Here is a 19,562-nt window from a genome sequence, read left to right on the forward strand (position 1 = left end):
CACCTGGGATTCCCTGGAAAATACATCCCCTGAAAGTTGGTTACACATAGTAGCAAATATTCTATAACTCAAGAAAAATATTACCACCTGTGCGTAAGCTCAGCACAACTGTTTCCACTCGAACAACCGCGAAGAATGTGAGAAGCTTGTTCAAGCTGCTACTGCAATCGTCTGAATGTGACATGACGTTCCTACAAATCTAATACAAGAAGAAATAATCATACAAAAGGTGAAAGGTTGTATGATGAGGATATGAGTGCAAACTCCCGGTCCGCAGGCCTAATCTGGCCTGAAAAAGCATCCAACTCGGCCAACGCTTAAAAACACCAGTCTGGATGTAAATCATCATATAAATGAGTTCTAGATATCTTAGTCTTTATAAATGTACAAGGTCAACGATGGTTTCCGATACTTGCGGAGGCTGCCCAAGTTTCTGTGCTCATAATACACGATTTCAGTATTTTTGTTGTCGAAAATTGTCACAAGAACACTTTAATATTTCGTAAGATCCTGCAAACCTGTCACAAATATTGAGACCAAATTCCCGCAAATTTTGAAATTAGACTACAAATTGAAGGAATTTTGAGGTCATTCATACTTATATCTATGATAAATCAACTTGGATGAAATAAATTCATTAGATTGAAAATCATGTCTTCAAAATACTTAGGATTCATCGTCTTAGTATTTTTAATACTCTCATAAAATGTTTCCATTAGTTTTTAAATATCTATTCGTTACCACATAACAAATATACTGTATGGCATCTTCAGACTTATGCCTAAAAATCACATATTTTATGTTTTATTCTGGAAAAGACATGAATAGAATACTGAGAAATTGTACTTTAATTGTACACATTTGGGTCATAATGACCCTTAGATTGTGCACAGCTGAAGGCAGTAGTTCTCAAAATAGGGCTGCACGATTATGGCCAAAATGATAAGCTCGATTATTGTTTTTAACAATATTGTAATCACCATTATAATCACAATTATCTTTATGTTTGGAAACAAATCTGTGATTTTATTACACTACTTTTAAACAAACGATGTGTGTGTACAGTTCACAGTGCAAAATAAAGCTTTAAATAACAATTATTCTAAACAAATTAATAAAAAAATAAACCCAAAAATTAAAAATGGACCAAAGGCTAACTGAATAAATACATTACTGAGTGCAGACCCCAAACTTTATCATGATTAAAATTCAATTAATCGTGCAGCCCCATCTCAAAAGTGGCATTTTTGTGGATTTATTATTATTATTAGTGTTATTGCTATTTTAAAATATGAGAATACACATTTTATGTTGTTTCTTAATAAGTTTTGAAGAATAATTGTCATAATTTTGACCCATTTTGTTGAATTTCTGTTGGGATGGGGGCTGGATGGACACTGACATTGCTTCCCATCCCTCTCTGACTCTGCTCACTCAGCATGTCCACACCTCACTCATGCTATAGCTCCTCCCTTGGTGATATAGTCAGTGCTTTCCATCACTTACTCCTGTTCCCTAAGCCTGACTCTTAGACACAGAGGGAGGAGGATGCTGTCCCATGCACGCAGCCTGACTCTGTGGATTATTCTGCTGTCCAGCTCTGCTGTGTGGTCCAGGAGGCCCCAGGCTGCTGCTGATGATGAAGACTCCTGGCCTGAGAGCGTGTCCAGGGCACGTTGTGCTTCCCGGTGCCTCAGTTTGCACAGCTTGGCGTCACTCCCAAATAATCAGCAGGTAAGGACGACGTCATATTATATCTTTGCAATGAAAAAAAGTGAAAATTCAAACTTCAGAATTATTTTTTAAAAAAAATGCATTTATAAACTTGTCGTAATACAATTTTACAAATTTAAGCACAACAGTCTGGTATCTGACTATGATCGATGTGTCGAGGTCAAATCTGGTTGATCAGAGTCTCTAATTGGGCCTCAGAATTTTGAACACAAATTGTAAAAAAAATAAATAAAAATATGACACCTTTGGAGCTATGTTGGCATGTTTTTGGGTTAAGTGGAGGGATTTAGTGGCGTAAGGTAGGGTTAGGGTTAGGGTAACCAACGACACTTAATGACAGCCTTATTCATGAAACCTAATGTCCTAATATCAGTCTTTATGTATAAAACTACAAATAAAGTGTGAGCATAATTTTGTATTGAAACGCGTGCATTATGATGTTGAAATTCATCTTTTTTCAACACAAAAAATGTAAAGCATTTTCATGTTTCGCCAACAAAAAGGTCAAATTTTCAAATCGCAGAAATTAAATACACATAATTTCTTTACAGATTACAAATTTACAGTTTACAAATAGACAGTTATGTTGATTTTCTTTCCTCTGTGATCATTTCACGTGTTATGTAACAGTAACATCACGACCAACAGGTGCTTAAACAGGTGCAGACGAGTCGTCTTTTTTTGCCGAGTTTGCAAAAATAGAAAGTAAACAAGTAATGGAGTATAAAATGTTGAGTAGAACTCAAATTGCTGAGTTTCACAATCACACGGGGTCAGGGCGTTGACAGATTTCTGCATTAACTGTTGGCTCTGCAAGTCAAAATTCCAACAAAAATGTTATAAAATCAAGCAGTTTCTATTTACCAAAGATGTCTGTGCTGATTTCTGTCCACATGGAGACGTGTGGGTCTGAAATGAATCTAAATTGGTTTGATTGAACCCTGTTGAAAATGCATCCGAAGCTTAGGGATAGACTTTTAACTCTGCGGTAGCCAGTAAGTCATCCTCTCTGCATGTGACGGCACTTTAGGAGATTTACCGCCGTCTCCCACTGCAACTCCACTCAAGCCTAAATGATGCGCCTCAGTTTGCCCAGAAAATGTGAAGAAAATGTCCCCAGGGGGGACAGTGGGACCCAGCTCTTCATCAACCGCGCTCTATTTAACTATCGACGGAGCAAATGCCACCGTGTTTGAAAGGCCACGTGCCGCTCAACTCTTCCCGGAAACCAACTAAGGCAATAATATGTGATGCTGCTCCCCATGGATGGTATTTAAATGTTTAAAAGCATGCGAAAAATGTACTTTTCTTTAAACAAATGTGCACATAATTAGTTTCTTGGTAATACACTAAACATATTTTATGTCAAATGCTCTACATGATGAGTTCAGCTACTCTTTTTTTTTTTTTTTTGTCATTGTCTGAGGAAAATAGGACATTTTTATATTCCACACTGTTTTTGGGGATGGGAAGGGATGATGGATTAAAAACTACTGTTGGTTAAAGTCAGATATTGATTTAGCTAGCAACACTTGGTGCATGATATTTCATATTTTGTTTTGTATGATTTATTATCTGAGTGCTGTTTATCCTGTAAGTGGTTACAAGTAGAGTCTAAGTATAGTTCTTCAACCATTTTTAATGGGAAATAAAGCGTTTTATTCTAAACCGAGGTGCTACGTGGTGTTAGCCTAATTTAAAGCTAAAATGACGAGGTAAGATGATGGCTGCGTTCGAAATGCCACACACCGTACTATATACTAAACTCAATGAGTATATACTGTCTACTATATGCTATAAGTATGATTAGGGTGATGACTGTTCCCATATAATTCAAAGTTTCCCAAGATGCATTTTGAACCTACAACGACACAAACCTAAAGCACACTGAGGCTAAATATCACCGTTGATTCTCCACTTTTGAAAGTTCTGAAAAACATTTTAAGTAGAATATCAGCATGTGCTCATTTGATCCAAAAAAGTCTCGGAAAATCCTCTCATGCCGACATTTCGGAGATCTCGGAGACAAAACTTCCTGTTAACTTAAAAAGAAGAGCCCTGTTTACAAAAGCTTAAAAAAACTAATGGAAGACAAGGAGAGGTGCTTTTATTTTGAAAAGTGGATGTTTGTTTTTTAGCTTGAAGCGGGTCTCAGGACGAATTTTCGCTCCACTTGCAATGCATCATGGGGCGGTTGAGTAGGATTACTAGTGTGCCAAACGTGCATACTTAAAAATGCCCCGATATAGTATAAATCCGGGTATTTCTTGCATACTACATCTATGGTGTTAGCTATTATTTGAACTACTACTAGCATACAGGTGGTGTTTCTTTTGAAAATGTCCCAATGTTATTTCTTTTGTAGTGTGCATGTCCACATTTGAATTTCATGAGGCTTTGCCATGCTATGCGTTACCTCTAGCTCAGCAACGAACACGAGTAAGGGGACATGTCAGCTTTTGTTTTTGAACATGCCCAATGATTTTTTGGCAATGCACTAGCCACTGCTGTTAGCTGGCCTCTTACAGGACACAGCAGCATTATCAGTGATGCAGAACATTCATGCGTTGCTATTAGTTACCCAAGAAACTCGCTTATTGAGCAGGCACTTGTCATCTCTTCAAAAAGGCAGTGGGGATGTGAAAACACGCAACAAATCAAGCATAACCTTGGGACACAAGCTGCTTTCCGCTATCGCAATTTGCTAAATTGCTTGCCTGTATTTTGCTTATTGGTTTTCAAACTACAATGAACAGACAGCCAGGCCATAATGTGAACCAACATTCTGCAATTTTGACCATTTGCAGTTCAATTTTCAGAATAAAATACCTTCACATTTTGGGAGATCAAAAAAAAAAACTCTGTTTTAGAATTAGCAGACATCATATTATTCCCAGAAACCATATTACAGCTTCATATTTCAAAGATTTAATTCAATGATTAATACCCAAGGACGATATATAGGGTGAATGTACAAAAAAATAATGTACGATTAAATGTGACCAGCCTTGACTAAAGACCAGAGAGTTTACAACACCTCCCACTAATGTTTATTTAATAATCACCATGAAAAACGAATAGACCAGAAGGGCTTGACCAGCGATCCTGGGAACAGGCTCATTATTTCTCTGCAAACAGCCGCCAGCTCTGCGCAGAAATCCATGAGGACAGTCCCATACAGAGCACAGAAAAACAGTCATTTGTCTTTACACAGAAAATCACAGCTGTGCTAGAGAAAATGTGTGAACTCCAGAGTCTGCAAAGCTCCCACGAACCATAATTATACAGCTTGTCTTTGTGCTGTGACAGGACGAAGCCATAAATTAGGCATTAAGTTGTATTCCCTTGCACTTAAAATAATGAGACTAAACCCATTCATTTGTCTCTTTGGTTGAATTATCTTTTCTCCCCAACAGGAGATTGGATCCTTGGGCTGGTGTCAACGTCACAAACAGTGTGCAAAGGTAAGAAATCACTTTCTAGAGCAAAAGCTTGTAACTTAATACGTTCATTGTTTCCTAAAATCTCTAGAAACAGACTTTGGACTAACACTGAGGTCATTTCATTAAAATGATGCCTCACAACAATAAAAATAAGGTCCCTTTGGCTAATTAATTATTATTATTATTATTGATTTACATGGGACAAAGGAAGCTGCTGCTGCTGCTACTAATATTTCAATACTGTAATATTACAACATAATCTCACGGGAAAATGTGACACTTTCACGATGAGAAGGAATTTCTATTTCTGTGCTTGTCAACACAATTTCCACATCTATTTCGTGCCGTGGGTCTCAACTTTCAAACTCATCTATTTCATTTGGAATATATTTTGTGCAACTAAATCTGATTAGATCATTTAATTCAGGGTTAAGGTAAGGGTTAGAGTATGGCTTATGGTTAAAGTGATGATACTGTACTAGTATTTAATTAAGTGCAATTTCTTTATCTTTCCTATGTTTTAGTGTTTTCAGAATCAAAATATTCTGGAGCATTTGTAGATAAAAAAAACAAAGCAATTTCCCCCTGAGATAAACAAAGTATATCTGATTCTAATTCTGATTAAATGAACATGAACAAGCATGAAAAATGTAAATAAATACATTAGAGTATAAAGTGTGGATAAGTGAAGTCCATTTATCCAGACTCAAAACTTTGGAGAACTTTGGAGAACTTATATACATCATGTATATTGCTTTTTAAATGATATATCCAGCAATCAATAATGCACGGTGTAGGGAACATCATATTTGAGGGCTGCGTTTCACTTTTAGGTCCCGCTAAAGCATTTACCTGCTAACAAAAGCTTCTAACTGAACTGTGTGAAATCACATTATGTACATGTGACAAATAAAAACACCACCCAGTCCAACAATATTATATCATATGGTGTTGCAGGCGATTTCTGCTGCTATAAATCACTGTGTGCAGACAGGTCTTGTTTGTCGCTTTGTGTGAACATGTGGCAATAAATCAGACAGCGTGCACCGTATGTACAGTACTGATGGAGGCTGAGCTACTGTGTTCATCACCGAACTTCTCACATGTCGTACATCATTGTAGGCATCCGCCCAATACATCAAGGATTCAAAGATGAAGCACATGTGGGCCGAGCTTCCCTGTGATATATTCAAATGTTCCCATGATTAAAGACCCACCTACCCAGAAGAATGATGGTTTTCCTCTTGGACAGTGGAGATACAACCATGCTATCAAATGACAGATAGAAGAGCTAGCAAGGGAATGTTACAGGACTCAACTCGAATGGGCACATTTGATGCAAAATTACCCAAATCCGGCACTTTTCAGGTTGGAAAAACCCACAAAGAACATCAGATCTTGCCGAATGCTGGCTAAGCGTGTTCACAACAATCCATAATCAAGAGTGCGTAGGCGGAGTTCGGGATTCTTGCCAGAGAAGGCAAAACAAAAACTATAATCAAATATATAAACCGTCTCAAGATTTGCACCAACCACAATGTGTGTAATGTCTACAATAATGCAAAGATTATTAGTAACATAATTGATAATGTTGACTACAAAATCAGGCAGTCGGCTGCTTTCTAGTTCCTTTTTGCTGCAGTACCATACATGACCTGCTGGGTGCAGTGTCGCTTCCCCATTTAGAAGAATTGCACATCAGAAGACGAGCACCCAAATAATAACATGTACTTTTAAAAGAACAACAAATAAATTCATATGCTGTACATTTTGTAGAGTCACTGTGTTTTATAGCACTAAAAATATTTGTATATAATGTATATTATGAGTAGGGAGGGGTGCAATGCTCCCCCTGCCCCCCGCAAACTCCCCCTATGCAATAGTATGTTCTTGTAGTTTTGATTTCTCTCGTTTAACGTTGTTAAATGTGTGATTTCTTCATGCAGAAAAAAGAGGTAGAATAATATGTACAGAAGGGACAGACTTGGCAGTGACAGACATTGTTTTTATTATCCTGAGATGACCAGAATCATGGCTTCAATAACAGCTATTCTGTAAATACTGCTACACACCGTCGTATGATGATGTCCCTCATTTAGCCACCGAGTTACACACATTGACGTTTATGTGACTCCGTCAACCAGAACGAATCATGGTACAGTTAATGCAAAGTAATTTGAAGTTTAAATGTTATTTTTTGGAGGTTTATTTCAAAGCTCAAGAGTAAGTCATGAACAGGCCTGGAACCACTGCAATATGAATGCATCAAAATTCAAGATTTATCACGTTGCTGTACGTCAGGGGACTCTGACTTTGCCTTGCCATCATTTGGCCGCGGTGTCGTCCTCCTGGACCGCGGTGGTAATGAGTGCTTGTTAATCCTGCTGTCACTGTTTCCTCCAGGCAGATAGCCATTTGCAAGTGCCAGAGTTGATTAGCCAGACAGTCTCACACAGCTTCGATCCAGCACAGGAAGACACGGTGGAAGCATGGAGTGCGTGTGCACCGACACTGGTGTCTGAACCCGCAACATAGACAATTGGCATCGAGCGCCGTCTAATGACCTTTCAGTAGCACTTGGCAGTCATTAGCACGCTTCAACACTCCCTGCAGTGCAGCCTTGTTGTGATGTTTGAATTAGAACCCGACCGCCTCTTCTTCCTTCACCTTCCCGCCTCAAAGTCACCATTTCAAGCTAATAAAAGACACAAGCTTTAAATAAATTGCTTCCAGTTCTTTTTTTTAGGAATAAAAATGGCGTGGTTTTAATTCACTGGGCTACTTTCACAAAGGAGGCCGGACACAAACAGTCTGTTTTTCTCTCTGTGGAGTTTTCCTGGGCACTGAATCAAACAACACTAAGCACTGAAGAAAAAAGCAGCAGCGATGCCTGTTCTATTATCCTTGGTTGGTCATGGAGGACTGGAGGAACATCCAACATCAAAACACACACACGCACACGCACACACGCACACGCGCACACACACACACACACACACACACACACACCTTGGTATTTCATATTTACTGGAAACCATATTGATTGTTTTAGGCTCCTTGAGAAAACTCGCTAACGCTAAAAAGTTAATATTAACTGCTTTAATTAGGGATGTAACGATTAATCGCAAGGCAGATAAAAATCGATTCATAGGTATCACGATACTTTGAAAATTACATTTTCAGTTGCACTTTTAAAAAGAAAAGGAACTATTACGCAGTTTTGCATTGTTTACTATAGAACCAGAATTTAAATTAATAGGCTTCTTCTTCATTTGTCTTATTCCTTTATTTATTTTATTCAAGATTTATTTTTAGTTAAATTGCATTGTTCTGAATAGTTTATCAAGGGATTATTTTGACAATGAAAAATAAAAGGAAAATAGTACAGTATTTTAAAGGAATTTTTCAGTCATCATTTGCCTACAGTCCCACTTTGTAAAATAAATCGTGAGAGAATCGTATCGTGAACCCAGTAGCGTAAATCGAATCGTATCAGGAGTTGAGTGAATCGTTACATCCCTAGCTTTAATATTTCTTGATTCTAAAGATGTGAATTTAGTTCAGAACGGGGAATAACTGATTAAAACAGAACAAATTAAACATCATTAAAAGACACCCAATAATGAAACAATGAGGGCATGAAGAGCTAAAATACTTCACAAACAACCAAGTTATCAATCAAATAATAAGTTTGCAAGACTTTCATTAACGTCATGGTGTTTCTCATACGTGTTGCATTAACAATAGGCCAAAAAACGAACTAGCATGTTTAGTTTCGCATAGAAATGAAAAATACATCACATAAGCAGCTAGTTTAGCAATAACTCTTGCTTGCACAATGGCTGTAACTTCTCACAAGCAATTTACTGTTAATAGTTATTAGTTTAGATATGTTAAAGATTCTCATTCAAACATAGAAAAATACAATTGATAGCTGACCCCCGACCTCTTATGAATTAGCAACATGCTAATGCTCAGATGTAGGGTGTTGCTCGGTTGCTAACACTGGGTGTAATCAGTTGTTGCTATATTTAGTGACTTTTCAGACCCAACAAACATGCAACTAGCAACAAATCTAGTGACTTTTTCCGCAGTGCAGTTATCTTTCTGTGCACTCATGTCCATTTCCATGCTGCGTAACTTGTTTTTTTTTAGAATAAAAAAAGAAAGTGAACTTTAACTTATCATCATCAGAGCCATCAGTACTTCTATAATTTGTCTTTTTTTAAAATGTCTGTCCTGCGTATTTCTATCGTCCCCTTTATATATACACAACGTCATCAATCTATCACATATGGCAACTTCCTTGCTAGTCAACTCTGACTTTTCACGCAATCTGTTTAGTTCCCAGATTAAACTGCAATTGTTGAAAGTGTGAAATAAACTTTCCATTGAGAAAATTTGTGGAAGAAGATGAAAAACTTGTTTCTGATTTGAAGACATGTTGAGCTCGCCCCTACACACTCAGATGCCCGTTTGTTATCTTTGCTAGCTGTAGAAGCGCTTTGATGTTTCAAAACGCTGTGCTCCCAATCAGCTTTATTCCTATTGCTCTGGGAAGGAATGCTTGACTTAAGCTTGAAATGGGGCAGAAAACGAACTGCCGTCGAGGTTCAGAGAGAGAGGAAAGGGAGTTGGAACGTCAGTCTGGATTAGCGTGAGTGAGTGTCTGCTGGAGACCAGGGAGGGAAGATGGGAGATGGCAGTGCTGGAACAGAGCTATCAGACATGCTTCAAAACATTCTGGATGGGACAGAAGTGAAGCTGTCCTCAATTGGTAGTAACACTGTTATCCTCCTTTTGACTTTTGCTTTTAAATTCTACACACCTTCTCCTTCCTGGGGAATGTTGCATTGCCAACAGCATCTGCAACAAGAAGGTTGTCAATAATATACTGCAGTAGCTCTTCTTGATGAAGTCTACAACACAAGCTATATATGCATGACATAAAGATTAGATAAGATGTACAAACAATATTCTCATTATAACTAAAATAAAACACAATAACCAAAGCATCCATAATACATAACAACATTAACCAAAAACATTTAACAATAATTGAATATAATTATTATAATAATTCTTATTCTCGACATTTCCCACAGCAGTAAATGATTGTGGCCTTGCCACAAACTAGGTGGGTTTCCATTACAGATTTTTGCAAATTAAATGTGATATTTCTGAATGTCGATAAAGTGTAATTGTGTTTTCAACGTGTTTCCATTGAAGGTTTGTTTCGTAACTCCTGTGAAATCTCATCCCACGAGACTTCGCTGCAGGAAGACGGATGCTCCAAACCTCCTCATAACGCGCCGCATTCCTGTATCGTTTGCTGTCTCATGTGGCAGTAATAATGCTAAGAAATGTCCCTTTCTCGTCGTCTGTTTACATGTACTGCGCCATGGTTTCTCGGAGAGAAGTGGTCACGTGACCAAGTACGTCACGTTCTGTGACGTGTGATTGCAGACAAAGTGTTGCCATGGCGCTTTTGCGTCACATTTCAACATTGAAACGTCTGAAATTCCTCCTCGTGAGTCTTTTGCGAAATTTGAGTGTTTTTTTGAAACGCAGGTGTTTCTATTACCAGTTTTTATTGCACTACTTAGATTTTGCGCAATTCCAAGGGTAATGGAAATACAGATACTGACAATGTGCAGATAAGCACCTTAGGTGTTTATAGCTATAGGCAGACTGTGTGGCTCCCACAGACCTCCGTAACCTTGAGTGCAAGATGAGGCAGGTTAATAAAAATGGATGAAGAGTTGATGTATATGTCTGTTTCTGGTGGCTAAAAGAGTCGAACTAGGGAACGACTTGGGATTTCGCCAGATAATCTAAAAGAAGTTGGAAGTCTGAGATTGAACAAATCAAACACTCTCTCTGTACAGTTCTCCACCTTCAAGCAAGCATGCACTGTCCCTATGGCAACTTTCACATGACTTATTATGCCCTTGTGTTAGTGGTGTACGTTGCCCTACTGTTTCTCACTACAGCATGAAATTACAATGGAAAAAGCCTCACTCCTCCAGGCTAGCTCAGCTTACTGATGCAGGGTCTAATACAGAAGGCCACACAGTTAGGTCCTGGCACGCTCTAGTAACAAACACACAATGTAACGTCAAGCCCTCAATATTAAAATTTACGTTTTTTTTTAGCGTTGATTTCTCACATTTAAGCCCTCCAATGTCTCCTATACCTGAAATATTTACATGGAAGACACTTAAGCCTCAATCTACAGGGGTCAGCTGTTTAATATTCTGTCTTCATTTTCTCTGCTAGCACAGTTAACGCTAACGGTGTAAACTTCCATAGTGCCTGGAGCCCTGCAAAGAATCCTGGGAAATTAAGAGAAAGAGCAGTTGCAGAGAGATGTGTGAGGTACACACACACACACACACACACACACACACACACACACACACACCTAAATCAGTGTTTCTCGAATTGGGGTACGTGATGGCACTCTTGAGAGATAGAGTTGAAAATGAACAAAACAAAACCATTAAAAACATTGGGTTTTATGTTCATTATAATAATGATGATAGAATATAACTTGATTAGAACATGAACTGAACAGTCTTGGTCCCACACCAGGCGGGAGATGACCGGAAATGATTGAAAGTATAGAAATAAATCTATTCAGGAGGCACTAAATACTGGTTTATTCCAATTATTTACAAAATTAGATTCTTTAAAATTTGTTTTAACATTCATTCATCTCATTATTATGTACTACAGTTGTTTTTTCATTGTATTCTGAGTAAAATGTTATAATCGGACAAAAGGAAGTACTTGAATTCAAAAGTAAGATAACGGGGGTACTTGGGCCAAAAAAGTTTGAGAACCACTGATTTAAATCACCAACATAACATTAAGTAATAATGAAAATAAAATCGTCATTTATTGCTACTTGGTTTTTCTTGGACGTGTCCAGCGAGTGTTTCCCAAGAAGCACTGGGAATGTGTGACCAGCTGTGAGTTCCTGTGGTCCGTGGTGGTGGTGAAGCAGGGGGTGTGTCCACCTGCCAACAGAGCCAGCGGCTTCGAGGCCGCCTGCGTGGAGAGCTGTGATCAGGACAGAGATTGTCCTGCTCAGAAGAAATGCTGCTCCAACGACTGTGGCCACACGTGTCAAAACCCTAAGAACCTTTACAAAGGTAAGCCTACCATTTTACTGCGAGACCAACGCAAAACCCTCCAAAGGGTCTTGTGGGTCTGACTACTTTTTGCACCCTCAGGTGTTCCTTTGAAGCCAAGGAAGGAAATAGCCTTTGAAGAACTTCCCTCTGGTCAGCTGGAGGTGCGTTGGTCTTCTCGCTTCAACATCTCAGCCGAACCCGTGATCTACGTTCTGCAGAGAAGGTGGAACTTTGGCATTCAGCCCAGCGAGGATACCGCTACCTCCTGGGAGGTGGTTGCGCAGGTTAGCTTGGGCAAATAGCATCACGTGTAGAACACAATTTCTTCTGTCAAACATGGACTTTCTTGATAACTCTCTGTCATTTCCTTGGGGAATCCCAGACCACGGTGCAGGGGGTGAGGTTGTCCGACATCCGGCCTGGTCGCTGGTACCAGTTCAAAGTGGCAGCTGTTAACACCCACGGGACCAGAGGTTTCACCACACCGAGTAAACACATCCACTCCAGGAAAGGTGAGAGGAAAAAAAACATGGTTAGACAACTTAGCGCGACTGGGTGGTCGTGATCTAAAAATGACCTTTTTTTTGGTGGATTTTGAGTTTTATTTCTGAAAGGGTCGTCCAACTGCTCATTTCTTTTCTCATTACATTAGATAAAGTGGTGAAGTGCATTATTTTCTTTAATTTAGATAGAAACCTGTTGATTCTTGAGGCTAAACCAGTTGCAGCCTCTGATTGTATCATTGATGTCCTGTTGACACTACAGCAAAGATCCATTACCACTGGTTACTGATATTTTTGTCCACACATCTCTTCCTCAGACCCCTCCCTCCCTCCAGCCCCCTCTGATATCAGAGTGGCCAACATGACCTTTAGCCCTGGCAGGGAGGTCTCGGCAAAGATCCTGTGGAGCATGCCAATGGACTTGGACGTCCCCGTCCACCACTACATGGTCAGCTGGAGTTGGACAGCAGCTGGACATCCCACTGCCTCATCTGTGAGCAAGAGGAGGAAGACAGTAAGACAGGTGTGAACAGATGGAAACACTTATTTCTTATTGAGATGACTTTCCTCACTGCGAAACTTCCCAAAATCATACCAAATGAGCTAAATAGGGTTAATAGGGTCCACTACTGTTAATAATTTTATATTTCAATGTTCAAGCTGACTTATGGAAGCTGCTAGGGTTACATTGAAATCATGCAAGATTATGCTGCAAGAATATCGTTTTCAGTGGTAATGCCTTACATTTTCCCAAAACACGTATTGTAAGTGAAGTTACAGTCTGTCATTTCGCTACATTTCATTTAATTTAGCACAAAATCCATGTTATTACACAGCGCAAGATTTTAGAACGTGAATTCCGCATTTAACTTTCATTTTTTGCCATCAAGGAAAGTCCATGCGACTAAAGTTTTGGTTCAACACTTTAACAAGTCCTGGAGAACAATTCTTTCATTTGTCAGGGGTGTTCGGGCCAAAAGCAGGAGACCTACAAGATGCCACATGACATCCAAGTTGTCATAACAACTGAATTGACACCGTCCAATACTTTGGGAAAACTTTCAAACTATTGCTTTAATCTTTGTGTCCGTAAGACTTTTTAGTAACTTCTGAAAGTTAGATGATTATACAATGCATGTCTGCACAAATAAAGCTTATGTGTGTGTGTGTGTGTGTGTGTGTATTGTAGAGCCGTGTGGAGCTGGGCAGCATGAGGTCCAACAGGAGCTACAGTGTGGAGGTCCAGGCCGTGTCCTACTGGGGACAGACACAGCTCAAAGGACCACGAGGTGTTCTCCATTTCACCACGCAACGCAGTAGGTCTTTGTTTATGCCTCCTTAGATATTAAGGAAGACATGCCATTCATTCATCTTCAAACACATTTTTTAAAATAAATAAAAGTTTTAGTTTTTTTTTTAGTAACCTAAATGTATTTAAATTAACTCTACAAGCTAAAGGTATGGGAGCAGATATAACCAACCGTCAAGTTCTCCACCTTTTTTCTGTTTTAAAGCTACCACCAAAGCTTCCCAAAAGCCTAAAAGAGATGTCCTGGATGTCGGCACGCCTTTCTATCAGGATGGACGGCTACGGGTTCATGTTTACTGGCAGACCAGCATGGGTGTGTTACAAATGATGTGTATTTTATATAAAAAACAGACAGTGCAAACACTATTTTAATGAGGGCTTTTTTAAAAGCGTGTTTTTTTTTTTTAAACCTGACCACCACATCTGACTTTAGTCTCATTAGCACTATGGTGACAAATGTGTGGTGACATTTTATTAGGAAATCCAGGCCGACATTGCACAACATTAGAAATGACCCCATGAATTGTTATTCAGCTCATTTAAAAAGTCTGAAGGTTTCCATTACTGGCTTTCGATGGTGATTCTTGCCATTAAAACGAAAAGTCATGTGGAAGAACGCTCAAAATGGAATTGCCACGATCATAATCGAGTTTGTGTTGTTGTTGTTGTTGTGAGCAATGCTACGTCAAAATAAACACTGGCATCACTTTAAAAAAGGGGGAAGGGAAAGAAAAGGGCTTTTTTTTTTTTTAGAAAGAAAGAAATCACTACTCAACCACCTACTCACCACAGATTGCGGAGTCAACAGGTTTTTATAGGTGGGGCGGGGCTACCAGTGACGATTTGTGATGAAAGTAGCCACCACAACATCACAAACCACCATCCTCAGCCAATAGCAAAGTTTGATTGTAATAACCAGGTTTCGACCCATAGAGGGCAGTCACTCTTACGTTCTTACAACAAAATCTGCCAAACTGAAATACTTTAGTTAAATTGTCAAGACTTGGACGAGAATCATTAAATAAAAAACTATTTCATAGAAAGAAAGTCAATCACCAGTTAAAATGGTAGCTACTTAAAGCACTACACCGGTACCCAGCGTTACGTTATGGAAACATTGATTTAACCTATAGATCAGTTTTATCAAGATAGATAAGGATTAAAAGTGTGTTCGGAGTCCGAACGCGACTTCAGCAACTATAGTTTCTTAAGTCGCCTGTGATGAGTCGCTTTTTCTCGTTTCATCGCTTCATCTACCCCAGTGACGTGGGGAGAAACTCATTGCCGATTAGACGTCGTGACCCAGAGTCACTCGAAGTCGCTTGAAAAGTTTAACATTTTCAACTTCGAGCGACTTCCAGCGACTCAGGTCGTGCAATTGAGTCGCTGGAATCGTGGGAGTCACGTCGTTTGAAGGTGCAGTAGGTCGCTACACGTTGCGTCATTTACATTAATTTTTATTTTCATTTAGACGCCAGAGACGCTGAAGTCGTGCTTGATGTGAACCCATGACAAACGATACGAGTAATGGCTCACTCCACTCTCCCCTAAACAGCACTCCCCCTGGTGGTCAAATAAGACATTTTAGTTCATTTATTACTTTCTCATATCTGGTAAATTCATCTGGCAGACCGGTCATATGAATATTTAGGGAAAATTCTGTCATCATCATTGATTAGTTGCATTATGTAACGGGGAGTTGAGCCAAACACCATATTCACAATAGTGCCTCCAGGAATAAAGTGGACCATTTTCCTTTAATGAAGACAGAAAAGTTGTTTATTGTGTTGTTGTTTTTTGGATGCAGAACGCAGAAAATGTGTTGCCATTCCTTTAAACCAGGGGTGTCCAATTCCGGTCCTCGAGGGCCACTATCCAGCATGTTTTAGATGTTTCCCTCTTCCAACACACCTGATTCAAATGATCAACTCCTCATCCAGCTCTGCAGAAGCCTGATAACGATCCTAATCATTTGAATCAGGTGTGTTGGAAGAGGGAAACATCTAAAACATGCTGGATAGTGGCCCTCGAGGACCGGAATTGGACACCCCTGCTTTAAACTAATAACGTTGCATTATCTTGTCCTTTTGTTTAGATCCTTCAGTTGAGTTCTACAAAGTCCAATGGGGACCAGAGTATTGTGCGGACAACCAGACCAGACCCATGGAGAAAATCAGCACAAAAGTAACATTAATAATGCAAACATAAGGCAAAAATATGAGCTTCCTGTGCATCCTAATAACCGTCCTATGCCTTTGTGTTGTAGGATAGCTTCATCAGTCTGGAGGACCTGCTGTTCTCCTGTAAATACAAAGTCCTAGTGCAACCCATCAGCAAAAGTAGTCGCCCTCTGGTGGAAGGCACCAGCTTCTACACGCCTTCCTGTGCCAATATCCAGTCCAAGAGCAGCAAACCTATCAGCTGTCAGAGACACACAGGTGAGCTAGAAGAGAGAATGGATTATTGTGACTATGCTTGGATAGGAATCATTTCAAGTTTTGAATTTTGAGAATGTTGTAATCATTGGTGGCCCTAAGGACATGCTCACATCCTCTATTTATACACTTAACTGCTGCCATGGCAACGTACAAACAAAACAGAGACAGAGAAGTAGTTTTATTTCCATGTTGTAACTTTGTTATGAATTACAAACTAAAACTTTTTAGAGAGGATGTGTTTCTATATGAATTACTATACTTGTGTTCCAGATGGAACTCTTCCGAAGGCGCCGGTGAAAGCAGCAAACCTAACCGCGTCCTTCGAGTACCGCAAAGGGACGAACGTGACGGCCATTTTCAGCTGGGATGTGTCCGAGGTTCCGCCCGACCAGGAGCTCTTTGGTTTCCAGGTCACATGGGCCGAGGTCATCTCCACCAACCGCCTCAACAGCAACAAGCTGCCGCACAGTCTCATATCTCAGTCCCAGATCCTACCCCCGGTTAGTGTACACGAGACTGAAGTTTAATACAGATTATGGTAATACTGTTTACCTCTGCCAGCATTTAGTATTAAAACATGAACGTCTAACTAGCTAGAGCAGATGTAGGCAACTGCCGGCCTGCCTAATTTTGTGTGGCCACCAAAATAAAGGTACAAAATGACAGAAAGCGACAGAAAAACCAGTAAAAACACACAATACAACAGCTAAAATACACAAAATTACTCCAATTACACATCAATTTACTGAAAAATGCACAAAAGGACATTAGGAATACACAAAAACAACCGAAAATGTACAAAATGACAACAAACACAAAATAACAGAAAATCAACACTAACCAACAGCAGCGTCACAAAACAACAGCAAAAATACACAAAACCACTGCAAAAATACACAAAACAACAGCAAAAAATACACAAAACCACTGCAAAAATACACAAAACAACAGCAAAAATAGACAAAATTACTCCAAATGCACACATTTACTGAAAAATGCACGAAGGGGTTAAAAAACACACAAGAACGACAGACAAATGTGCAAAATGACAACAAAAACGCATAAAATGATAGAAAGCCAGCAAAATTGAACAGCAGGAACAAAACAACAGCAAAAATACATACATTTACTTTAAATACACACAAATGTACTAAGGGGCAATGAAAATGCACAAAAAGGCCAGAAATATTCACAAAATGACAGCAAAAACACAAAAAATGTCAGAAAACCAAAACAACGGCAGGAGCACCTGACTAAACAACAGCAAAAAATACACAAAATTACTCCAAAAATGATTGAACAATGCACAAAATGATAATAATAACACACAAAAATAAAGTAAATATTTACAAAATGTCAACAAAATTACATAAAATGAAAGGAAAACTTAAAAAATCACACCGAAAATTAACAAAATGAATTAAAAAATACACAGAATTAGAGAAAAATATACAAAATGAAAAGAAAAATACACCAAATGAGGGAAGAATAAACAATTTAGAGTTAGTCAAGTTGGTCAATATTCTAAGTGTTGACATGAATGTTAATAATGTTGCCCTTAGATCAAACAATCACATTTTAGTGGTTGCCGCTGTGATCAAAGTTGCCTGTTTCTGAGTTCGAGGATCAAAGGGGTTGATTTGAGTTTAGCAGACGTAGAAGATAAAGATATATTGTGAAGAATACAGAAGTTTATTGTCTTCTCACAGGATGGTCATGTTTTGGTGGTGTCGGGCCTACAACATGACAGTTTGTACCGGTTGGCGGTCCAGGCCATCACACAAGAGGGTGAAGGTCCCGTAACCAGCAGAAACTTCCAGACTCCAGGTTACCAAAGTATCCCCAGGCACAGTAAGACATTGTTTTATGAACTCACTTTTCATTTTATGGCTAGAAATATTCTGGGATTAAGAGCAAGTTTTAACCTTTTTTTGTGCTCTTCAACCAGGATCCAGGTTGAGAACGCAGCATTACAAGCAACTCAAATCTGTAAAGCACTGAAACAATCACAAATACACAAAGAACGTGTTGGAAGTTGATGGATCGATGACAACAAAACAACAAAAAAGACCAAGTATAAGATTTTTCAGACGTTGATAAAGATTCTATATAATATTAGCAGTGATATCATATCATCACAGGTCCCCGTGGGAATGTTTCACTGCAGACATGGGCAGATAGCAGCCCTTTGTGTGACTCGTGAATAGGAAACTCCAAGAATACACAACATGACAAAAAAATACACAACATGACAAAAAAATACACAAGATGACAAAAAATACACAAGATGACTACGAAAATATCAGAAAAATAAACAAAACGATAACATAGGCACACAAAATGAACTCAAGAAATGTTAAAAAATAATACCAAAAACTCACAAAATGACAACAAAAACACACAAAATGAGAGCGAATTACACTATATGATGCCAAGAACACACAAACTACAACAAAAAGAAACAAAATGAGAGAAAATCATTCAAATTACTACCAAAAACTCACAAAATCACAACAAAAACATGCAGAACGAGAGAAAAATGTATTGCATGATACTAAGAACACACAAACTACAACAAAAATACACAAAATGACAGAAAAATACACAAGATGACTATGAAAATTTACAAAAAATAAACAAAACAAGAGGAAAGTATACTAATTGACATTAAAAACTCACAAAATTAGATTTTTTAAATACAAAATAACAAAACGAAACTTGCAAAATTACAAAAAAATATACTAAACAACAGAGAACACGCACTATTAAATTAGAGAATTATTTAAAACACACACAACGACAAAGACTCAAAAAATGAGAGAAAAATAATCAAAATAAAACAAGAAATTCACAAATCAGCAACAAAAGCATACACAATTTGAGAAAAATATACTAAACGACACACAAAAACACGCAATCTGAGGGAAAAATGTAATAAATAATACCAAAGTCACACAAAACAACAACAAAAACATGCTAAAGAGAGAACATAATAC

At 38.6% G+C, this 19,562-nt stretch overlaps 1 protein-coding gene across 1 annotated transcript; it reads left to right on the plus strand.

The window, feature by feature from the left end:
* Positions 1 to 1,548: 1,548 nt before the first annotated feature.
* On the plus strand, positions 1,549 to 18,897 carry anos1a (anosmin 1a). The gene is made up of 14 exons (XM_028472416.1): positions 1,549 to 1,734; positions 5,151 to 5,198; positions 11,490 to 11,555; positions 12,112 to 12,334; positions 12,416 to 12,600; positions 12,699 to 12,828; positions 13,137 to 13,342; positions 14,009 to 14,135; positions 14,334 to 14,441; positions 16,224 to 16,312; positions 16,395 to 16,566; positions 16,837 to 17,066; positions 18,276 to 18,417; positions 18,515 to 18,897. Exons 1-14 carry the CDS (start codon positions 1,549 to 1,551, stop codon positions 18,565 to 18,567), a joined length of 1,965 nt encoding a protein of 654 aa, XP_028328217.1. The 3' UTR covers positions 18,568 to 18,897.
* Positions 18,898 to 19,562: the final 665 nt, after the last annotated feature.

This window comes from Gouania willdenowi, chromosome 2, assembly GCF_900634775.1.
Source record: "Gouania willdenowi chromosome 2, fGouWil2.1, whole genome shotgun sequence".
NCBI lineage: Eukaryota > Metazoa > Chordata > Actinopteri > Blenniiformes > Gobiesocidae > Gouania > Gouania willdenowi.

Excerpts from the sequence above, each read along its gene's own strand:
- anos1a (XM_028472416.1), top strand. The coding sequence starts at position 1,549 with ATGCTGTCCCATGCACGCAGCCTGACTCTGTGGATTATTCTGCTGTCC. Across the intron at positions 12,601-12,698 it reads CCTGGGAGGTGGTTGCGCAG|ACCACGGTGCAGGGGGTGAG; the intron begins GTTAGCTTGGGC and ends GGGGAATCCCAG. Across the intron at positions 18,418-18,514 it reads CCAAAGTATCCCCAGGCACA|GATCCAGGTTGAGAACGCAG; the intron begins GTAAGACATTGT and ends CTCTTCAACCAG.